The following is a 10,281-nucleotide window of genomic DNA, read 5'->3' on the forward strand; positions in this document are numbered from 1 at the left end:
TGGCCCTCAAGAACCGAGTCGGCGCTTCTTCAAATTGGCGAAGAAGCAGCAGGAGATGGGAACAAAGTGTGGAGGCCGAGACAAATCTCCAGGGTTCCTGTAAATGGGTGCGAGGAGGAAGGATGGCGAGCGGGCAGAATAAGAGGAGTTGTCTCGCGGCAGTCTGGTGACGAAGCGGACGTGGCCAAACACAAGCGCCCCATGGGGCAAAGCTTTGCATGAACTTGGCGCGAGTGAATACACAGCAGGCTTGACAGATAGGGTAGAAGTTGCGGGAAATCTGGGGATGGCCGGCAAATGGACGATCAGAGGCATGTGGGAACAGTTTTCAGTCTTGTGTCTGGAACGAGAGAGTTAGAGCCGAACGTGATGCGTCCCCATGCCCACCAATGTCTTGTCCAAGGCCCCTCTCGCTCTTCCCATGGCACTCGGGGTCTTGCTTGATTTGCCTGCTTGTGCTTGCCTGGGTCCATTGCTTCCTCGCGTCTCCTCCTCCTCCTCCTCCTCCTGGACCGGAACCTCACGATAGCCCAACACGTAACAGCGTTGGCTAGAGCAGGCCCCATGGCACGCCAGAGCAGGGCAAAAGCATGGCACCCTGGGTATCAAGTCTGAACTTGCATAGTAGATCCGCACATGTGTGCACCGTATACTCGGGCGCGGCGGATCGAGGTTGCCACGCCGCCGCCATGCCGTCAACTCGCAATACTTGAGGCTTGATGACGAGGGTCAGACTGTGCGGAGGCCAGACTACTGTAATACGCGGCTTCATCTCGTTCCAGACCGCAGGGGGACCGACCAGAAGGGACAACGCAACCCAACATGTGCCGGCCCCTTTTGCCTCCCACCTGGGCGCGTGTTGCGTCGTAGCTGCGTGGTAAAATAACAGACGGATCGTAAAACTTATGAGCCCTTCTGAGCCGAGGATCAGGAGGAGCCATGCTGTCAATTGTCGGGATTCTCGGGTCTGGGCTAGGTCGGGTGTGCCTGAAGATGGCGACAGGGTTTGGCGCATTTTCCATGGCTCCGGCCCCCCGCTTTTTGTGTTCTAGTTTCCTCGACGACTTCCATTTTTGCCTGCCAGAATGCACCCCTGCCTGCGGCGTCTGCAGCCATCATGACCTGACATTGTGGCTATTGGGTCCCGGCACGGCGTCCAATCCAACAGCCCCCTCGTCAGACCTCATGGCATCCGCAGCTGTCGGCTGGGGCTGCGGCTCGATGAAGGATCGATGGAGGCGTCTGCAGGTCCTGGTCTGGGGATCTGGGATCAATGATGCATCGCCTCGATGGGTTTCTGAAAAACGAGAAAACGAGCGCCGTCCGCTGACTGACTGACTGCTTCTCGTCAACAAGGCCCTGGAATGCAACAGAGGAAGAGTGCTGTGCCGCTCCCAAAAGCTGTCGATGCTTGTCGTGTGCCGCCACCTACGGTTCTCCCGTACCAACCGGAGCTTGTTCCCTCCCGTACGCACGAGTCCTCCAAGTCACCGGCAACGCGAGGACATGCATGACCTTTCTTTTCTCGGCAGCGACCGCATTGTCCCTTCTTGCCTCGGTGCTCCGACATGGCGCATTGATCTTCCTCTCGCTTGTGCCAGAGGAATGAAGGAATGAGTGGTTGTCGTGGGCGGTCCAGGTTTGTTATATGCCGCAGCCCCATGCTTTTATTATTGCTAATCCATTGTTGGGCTTCCATCACGACCTTGCTGCTGCCTCGTACTCCGTACACGGCGCGGACCACAAAATCCGGCACTGTGTGTTGCCAGTCTTTGCAAAGCCCCCGCTTGAATCCCAGAGGGGAAACCACCGTGCAAACATTACATCCGACTACCGGCTGTTTGCCCATCTCTTCTGCTCGCTCTGGGAGTCGGCCGCGACTCCACGGTCACGGTTGAATCATGAACGTGGTAGCTAGGGGGGCAAACAAGGACCGGGGCACGTTTTCCAATCCTCGTTTGCCTGTCAGGCGTCTCGTGTCCGGGACGAACGGGACAAGGGAGACGACGACTCAGGCACCTGTTGACGAAAGCTCTTGAGCATGCCAATGCTGCCTGAACGTCGAAGCACTACCAGGAGTGAGAGTAACATACTAGGCGAAAGTGAAGGTGGAGGCAACATGGGGACACGGCCATCTGCCGCAGTTGAGCTTTGTCATGCTACTAATTAATTCGTAGATACTAGTACTTGGTAGATGGGGTAGATGGGGTCTCTGGCGCATTGGCGACTTTTCATTTATCATGAGGCCCGCGGCCGTAGTTGACGGAAAAATGGGATGCCCTTGACATTGGCCACGTGAAACAAGAAAAAAAAACTTGACCCGTGACGTGACGTCGTGCTTCCAGTACTTGCTCTCTCTTGCCCGGTAATCCATACCTTAGATCCACGGCCTTTGTCTTACTCCGCGATGACTTGGAACTTGGGCGAGGTGACCACTGACAGCTGCGACCTCCTGCTTACTTGAAAAGTTTACCAGTCAAGTACCGTCTGAGCACGCTGAGACAAAAGCCGAAACCGTCTTGCACCAGATTACTTGACTTGCTGTATCACACAGCTTCGGGCCCAATGGCACGAGACACCACCCAACACGTCACCATTGGATGTTTACGTCACGAGATCCAGGGGCCAGGCAAGCATGGCAATCGCACAAGCAGCATGCCCAGAAAGGTTTCCTGCCATGTCGAAGCGACCAAGCGTGGCACGCGTCACTCTGGTGGCTTTCTGCATGCCACCGGGCTGCATGTGTGCCGCGTTGGCTCCCTTTCGTCCGGGATGACCTGGCTAGCTCGCGCGTATCCCGCGCCGCCTTTGCCAGATTTCTCCCCCGAGACCCGAGTCCCAAGTCCCCGGGTTTTATCCCAAGCCTGCTGGCTGTCATCTCTTCAGACCAGTCTGAGATCTACAAATTTCCAGACTGTCACTGGGGATCGCTGCGGGTCGCTTCCATGAAACTGCAAGGCCTTGATCTCACAACGTTCTCCGTACGTTACGTACGTACTGTTTATTCCCCATTACGTCATCAGTCAGTACTAGTCAGTGGTGCGCTATGCATGTCTTGTGCCACCAACTTCTCCACAAACTGTGCTCTATCGATAAACTCACGTGATGCACTCTTTATCGTCGAGCTTTTTTTTTTCCTGTGCCTGGCGATAAGCTCAGCGTTTGCGGCTGGCTGTGGCCTGTTGTGGGAAATTTTGTATGGCTTCAATTTTCCCCAGAGCTTGCCTGCGGAATAAAGTCTGCTCCTCTGCGGCGTTTATGGGTCGAAATACAATTGTCGGCCTCAATTGTAGCCATCTGGAGTTTCCATCATAGAATCCTTGGCCGGCCAACTAGTTCCATTACGAACAACTTGAAATTCGTCAACCGCCGTGCTGCAACGGCGCTGCACGTTGCATAAGCCTCCGCAATGGCTCCGTCGGCGACGAATACGAAATGGGATCACCAATATAACACTCTGCGACGGCAAGACCTCTTCCAGAACCCGCCAAAGGACCACTCTGCGTATCCCGCTCTTCAGTCGGCCGTGAATCCACACATAGAGTCCTTCAATCGCATTTTCGGGGACGATGGCAAGAAAGGCCTTCTTGACCGCGGATTGACGGATATTGGCACCAAGACGTTCCTCGATGGCGATGAAAGATCCGGCCCGGAGGGAAAGAATCGCCTTCATATCCGAATCAAGGGTGTGAGCCTACAAAAGCCCCAGATTCCCCCGTCCAACAAGATGGCGCGAAACCGAGAGATTCTGCCCGCCGAGTGCAGAGAGCGGCATGTCTCGTATAGGGGAAGGCTCTCGGCCACATTTGAGTATTCGATCAACGGCGGAGACGCCGTTGAGTTTGTACGAGAACTAGGGCAGGTGCCCATCATGATCAAGGTATGGTGATCAAGTGTCACGACGCAAGGCCTCGGATGCCTAACGTTTTGATGTTTCAGTCAAATCGATGCCACCTGGAAAACAACCCTCCTGCCCGATTAGTTCAGCGAAAGGAGGAATCCGAAGAACTTGGAGGGTATTTCATCGTCAACGGCATCGAAAAGATTATCAGACTACTACAAGTGAACAAGCGAAACTTTCCAATGGCTACCAACCGACCTAGTTTTCAGAACCGAGGCGCAGGATATACGTCGTACGGTATTATTCTCCGATCCGTCCGACCCGACGAGACTTCCCAGACCAATGTCCTTCACTACCTCAATGACGGCAACATTACGTTTCGCTTCTCATGGCGCAAGAACGAGTACTTGGTTCCCGTCATCATGATCCTCAAAGCATTGGTGGAGACCAACGATCGAGAAATTTTCGAGGGGCTGATCGGACCCATGGGATCGAAAGCAACCGAGAACACTTTCTTGACAGACCGAGTCGAATTGCTGCTGCGAACGTACAAGGGCTATGCGCTCTACAGCATGTCGCAGACAAGAGCGTATCTTGGGGGAAAGTTTCGGGTCGTGCTTGGCGTACCAGAAACAATGTCCGACTATGAAGTTGGTACAGAGTTTCTGAGAAGGATTGTTCTGGTCCATCTGGGCAACGTGAACGTGACAGGGGAGCAGGACATTGACAAGTTCCGAATGCTGTTGTTCATGATCCGCAAACTGTATGCCCTGGCGGCTGGCGAGTGCGCCGTCGACAACCCCGATGCGCTTCAAAACCAGGAGATCCTGCTGGGTGGATTTCTGTACAGCCAGATCCTGAAGGAGCGCCTTGACGAGTTCTTGAGCGTCGGCGTTCGCACATCTCTGCGCGATTTCCTCCGACGACACCCCGAAGTTTCCTTCACGTCCGAGGATTTCAGAAAGGAGTTCCCAACCACGATTTTCAGAAAGGCAAATGAAAACCTGGGCAATGCGCTCGAGTACTTCTTGTCTACTGGAAACTTGCAAAGTCCATCGGGGCTGGACCTGCAGCAAACAGCCGGTTTTACCGTTGTGGCGGAAAAGCTCAACTTTCTCCGATTCATCAGTCATTTCCGCATGGTTCATCGTGGTGCCTTCTTTGCCCAGCTGAAGACAACTGCCGTGCGAAAGCTGCTTCCCGAGTCGTGGGGTTTCATGTGTCCTGTCCACACGCCTGATGGTTCGCCTTGCGGTTTGCTGAACCATTTGGCTCACAGGTGCAAAATCGTGACGGACCATGTTGACGTGTCCAAGATCACTGCGCTTGCCAAAGAACTCGGTGTCGTTGATTCATCGTCCGCCCTCACAAGCGAGAACGTGGTCGTCATGATGGATGGCAAGATTCTCGGCTGGTGCACGCCGAAGGAGTCTCTTAGGATAGCGGACTGCCTGCGGTACTGGAAAGTCGAGGGCACGCACGGCGTGCCCCTGCAATTGGAGATTGGATATGTCCCTGCGTCCAACGGGGGTTCATATCCCGGTGTCTACATCACCTCAACCCCGGCACGAATGATACGGCCCGTGAAGTATCTCCCTCTTCAAAAGGAAGACTTTGTCGGGCCCTATGAGCAGCCGTACATGTCCATCGCCGTGGTGCCGCAAGAAATCGAGTCAGGCGTGTCCACTCACGTCGAGTTCGACCCTACAAACATGCTGTCCATCTTGGCCAACATGACGCCCTTTTCTGATTTCAACCAGTCTCCCCGAAATATGTACCAATGTCAGATGGGTAAGCAGACGATGGGCACCCCGGGCACCGCACTCCGATACCGAACAGACAACAAGTCATACAGAATCCAGACGGGACAGACGCCCATTGTGCGGGCGCCCCTGCACAACGAATATGGCTTTGACAACTTCCCCAACGGTATGAATGCCGTTGTCGCCGTCATCTCATACACTGGCTACGACATGGACGACGCCATGATCCTGAACAAGTCTGCCCACGAGAGAGGGTTCGGACACGGTACCATCTACAAGACCAAGAAGATCACGCTCAAGGACGATTCGAGAACCCGCGCGGCAAAGAGCGTCACAAAGGCCTTTGGATTCGCACCTCACAGCTACGTCAGCGCCTCGTACCAAGGCATGCTGGACGACGACGGCCTCCCCCACGTCGGACGTCTCGTCCAGGAAGGCGACGTGATTTGTGCATGGCACACCGTCACTCCCGACTACAACGGCAATCTTGTGAACCTGGACGGCGTGACGCACTACGAAAAGTACAAGGACAGCGAAACGGGCTTCGTCGAAGAAGTTCGCCTCATCGGTGCAGAGACGGGCAACGAACCCCTGCAAACGGTGTCCATCAAGTTCCGAGTCCCACGATCCCCCATCATCGGAGACAAGTTCTCCTCCCGCCACGGCCAAAAGGGTGTTGCCTCTCAAAAATGGCCCGCCATTGACATGCCCTTTTCTGAATCCGGCATCCAGCCTGATGTCATCATCAATCCGCACGCCTTTCCGTCCCGAATGACCATTGGCATGTTTGTCGAGTCGCTGGCCGGCAAAGCCGGTGCGCTGCACGGCCTGGCCCAGGACTCGACGCCGTTCAAGTTCGACGAGGAGAACACGGCGGTCGATTACTTTGGCCACCAGCTCATGAAGGCCGGATACAGCTACCATGGCAACGAACCCATGTACTCGGGCATCACGGGCGAGGAGCTCGGCGCCGACATCTACATCGGCGTCGTCTACTACCAGCGGCTGCGTCACATGGTAAACGACAAGTTCCAGGTACGAACCACCGGACCCGTCGTCCCTACGACTGGCCAGCCCATCAAGGGCAGGAAGCGCGGCGGCGGTATCCGTGTGGGCGAAATGGAACGCGACGCCCTGCTTGCGCACGGCGCGGCCTTTTTGGTGCAGGACAGACTGCTCAACTGCTCCGACTACACCAAGTCGTGGATCTGCCGCCGCTGCGGCTCCTTCTTGTCGGTCCAGCCCACCGTTTCCCAGTTTGCGCCGGGCAGGAAGAAGGCACCGACCATGGTGCGCTGTCGCAATTGCGCCACCAAGCTGGATGAGACGAACGGCGTCGACCTCACAGAGATTCAGGGCGAGATCTGGGAGGACGGTCAGGGCAATTGCTGGGTCGGGGGCGACCACACCACGCAGGTCGTTGTTCCGGGAGCGTTGAGGTACCTGGACGTCGAGCTGGCAGCCATGGGTGTCAAGCTAAAGTACAGGATCAGCAAGGGAGATGAACCAAGAAAGGGGCCACTGCGGCCGATGGGAATGCCCAAGGCCGTCAAGGCGCAATAGGGCCAAGCAAAGACGGTAATTTGGGCGTCCGGAAGAAGGCGGGGGTTTGAGAAAAGACCAATAAAGTAGTCTGGTCTATTTCTTTTGGCGCAAGTCGACATACACCACACTGTTCACTGTACATATAGTCAGTCGTATCAGCATCAATGCCATTACGGGTTTCGTCTCAGGGGCTCTCCCCAACCAACACCAGCCGTCTGTGTTGTCGCCAACAGCAGGGCCATGTAAAGAAAAAAGAGGGAATCGCATACATGTGCTATATATACATTCTATCGAGTAACGGCCCGAGCTCCGAAAAAGCAGCCCCCCCGCGGCATCTACGCCCGCGGGACGTACGCACTTCCTCTCCTGCCAAACCTCTTGATCCTCCTCGCGTCCTCGGGATGCAGCTCAACCGCGCTCCGGGCCCTCTTCCGCTCGGTCTGTTTCCTAGCGGGCTCCATCTGGCCGCAATCCGGCCGCTTCAGCTCATTCCCGAAGACGTCCACGGCCCATATCAGCACGCCGTTGGTCCAGCCGAAGCCTTGGACGACCTCGTACTCGCCGCCGCCGCCTGCCACGTTGGTCGACTCGTCGCTGTACTTTTCAAACATGACGCCCGTGTCTTGCTCCGTGAGCCCGTCCAGCTTGGGCGTCTCCGAGGTGCTGCCGCCCGTGGCGTACCAGGTGCAAAACGCCGAGTCGAGGTATCTCTGGGCGAGGGCGAGGGCCAGCCCGCGGACGCGCACGTACGCCGAGTCGTCCTCGCCAGACGCGGCGGGCGTGTTGGTCAGGCCCTTGATGAGGATGTGCATCAGGGGCGGCCAGACGTTGGGCCGGTCCCACTGCTGCCCGGCCCTGAAGTTGGTGGCGGGGATGCCGCCCTTGCGGGCGTCCAGGTACGCCGCGACGCGGGAATAGACGGCCTCGACGGCCGCGGGGTCGTCCTTGAGGTGCGCGGCGGCGGAGCCCTGCCAGAAGGGGTAGAACTGGCCCACGTGGAAGAGGACCTGGCGGCCGGGGGGGGCGCCGCGCGTGTCGGCCTCGAGGGCCTCGTCGTCGGCGGGCCCGTAGACGTCCTGGCGGCCCGAGGTGAGGTTGAAGTCGAAGTAGCCGACGAGGGAGTCGTTCCACATGACGGCGTGCATGGCCTCGCTGCGCTGGAGGGCCCTCGCATGCCACGCCGCCGCGGCCGTCGCGTTGCCCGTCTGGTTGAGGAAGCCGGCGATGGCGAGCTCGTTGCCGTAAAGGATCGAGTTGAGGCACACGGGCACGATGCGGCTGGCGCTGATGGCCCGGAGCGGGGAGTCGGCCTCGCTCGTCGAGACCCGGAGGTCCGCGAGCCAGCGCGAGCTAAAGTCCCATCCGGTCTCGGCGCCGGTGGCTATGTTGGCGTAGAAATCGCGGAACTCGGACGCGGAGGACTCGGAGGACTCGGACTCGGACTCGGACTCGGACTCGGACTCCGGGCTGCGCGCCGTCTTAAAGTCCTCGCGGTACGACTCGGGCCGCGGCTCCGTGTTGTCCACTGCGTACCGGTTCAGCGTGTACTTGACGCCCGCGGCGGACTCGACCTCGACCGTGCGGTTGGTCATCCAGAACTCGTGCTCCCTCATGAGCAGGGGCAGTGCGCGCTCGAGGATCGACGTGTCGTTTGTGTGCTCCATGTACAGTTTCACCATCTGCGAGAGCATCGGCGGCTGCGAGCGGTTCAGGTAGTACGTCCTGGCGCCGTTGGGGACCATGCCGTACGCCTCCACAAGGTCGAGCAGGTTCTCAATCGTGTTCCCGGCGATGCCGGTGAAGGAGCCGCGCGTGCGGAGGAGGCCCTCGAGGATCCAGTACGAGTCCCAGTAGTACGGCTCGCGGAAGCGGCCGCCGGCAATGACAAACGGCCGCTTGATGGGGATGAAGCTGCTGGGGCAGTCGGCGCAGGGGCTGGCCGCGGAGGCGTTGTAGGAGCGCGTGAGGCTGCTCCAGATGTCGATGACCTTTTGCGTGAACTCCTTGATGACCGTGTCCGTGATGGAGTCGAGGAACCGCGGGTCGGCGCTGAGCTGGGACTCGGGCAACTCCTGGAGCTCGTGGCCCGCGTCGCCAAAGTAGCTGGTCAGGAAGCCTTGAAGCTCCGAGTTGTTGGCGATGGGTCGGTTGAGCTTGGAGAAGGCGTTTTGGACTTCTTCTAGGGGCTTCAGAGCGGGCCTTTTTTTTCACCACCCTCCCCCCTCCCGGAGAACTTGTTTAGTCTTTTGGTGTTTTGGCTGCTTCTCCAACTCGGAGGCTGGCACTTGGAGTACAGTACTGCGTGATGGGAACGGTGGGAGGTCTCGGCTTACATGTCCACAAAGGTCTTGGAGTCGGCAAAGGGCCGCGCGAGCTCAATCTCCTTGAGGAGAGGGCCGTGGCAGTAGATGGGCGAGTCGCACGGAGCCACGACGGAGCCATTGATGTAGATTGCTGTGACGACGGGAGTTGCTGCCAGGACGGCCGCGAGACGCCGCATGTTGGCCGTGATGCTGCCGGGTGTTTCGACTCCGGAGCCAGAAACGCCTCCGAGTGGGCTCGAGGCTTGGGGCAATGGCCGGCGTCTGTGGAAAGGTAACTACTAGTAAGTAAGTAGAAGAAGCTGTTCCAGATCCACGGCTGGCCGCCTTCGAATCGAGTCGGGATCGAACCGGCAAGCCGTTTTTATATGTTCTGCCCCTCTCCCCCTCTCCCGGAGACGACGAGGCGGCCATGTGAGAACAGAGGCAATGATAAGCGCGCAGTCACGACGCCAAACAGCCTCAGCCGCTTCATTTCTTTCGTCCCCGGTTGAAGTCTATTTTCCTGGGGTGACGAAGGCCAAGAGACATGGGGCCGATTCGAGTGTGGAGTTCTGGGCCAAGGCCATGGATCATGGATCATGGACAGGCATCTCATATATCGTAAATGTAAGCACATACATGCGTACACATGTATGTACGGCGGACAGTACTTGGCTCGCAGCGTGTAGGGGGGTACAAGTTTCTATTGGGACTATTTACGGAGTCCACGGAGCACTTGAGTAGTACATGCAGGCGGCCAGGTCAGGCTGCCCGGCCAGGCGCGCAATGGCGTTGACTGGGAGCGAGAGGAGAGCAGGAGAGAAGGAAA

The 10,281-nt window shown here is 57.6% G+C and overlaps 2 protein-coding genes across 2 annotated transcripts; one reads left to right on the forward strand and one right to left on the reverse strand.

Annotated features, from left to right (window-relative positions):
• Positions 1-3,409: 3,409 nt before the first annotated feature.
• On the forward strand, positions 3,410-7,167 carry MAM_01383 (DNA-directed RNA polymerase I polypeptide; the record flags this gene model as incomplete). Its single annotated transcript, XM_040820182.1, has 2 exons — positions 3,410-3,880; positions 3,940-7,167. The coding sequence occupies 2 exons, from the start codon at positions 3,410-3,412 to the stop codon at positions 7,165-7,167; spliced, it is 3,699 nt and encodes a 1,232-aa protein (XP_040681670.1).
• A 317-nt stretch (positions 7,168-7,484) lies between these two features.
• Positions 7,485-9,649, reverse strand: MAM_01384 (trehalase precursor; the record flags this gene model as incomplete). The annotated part of the gene is made up of 2 exons (XM_040820183.1): positions 7,485-9,348; positions 9,483-9,649. 2 exons carry the CDS (start codon positions 9,647-9,649, stop codon positions 7,485-7,487), a joined length of 2,031 nt encoding a protein of 676 aa, XP_040681671.1.
• Positions 9,650-10,281: the final 632 nt, after the last annotated feature.

The sequence above is a fragment of the Metarhizium album genome (genome assembly GCF_000804445.1).
Source record: "Metarhizium album ARSEF 1941 chromosome Unknown scaffold_2, whole genome shotgun sequence".
Classification (NCBI taxonomy): domain Eukaryota; kingdom Fungi; phylum Ascomycota; class Sordariomycetes; order Hypocreales; family Clavicipitaceae; genus Metarhizium; species Metarhizium album.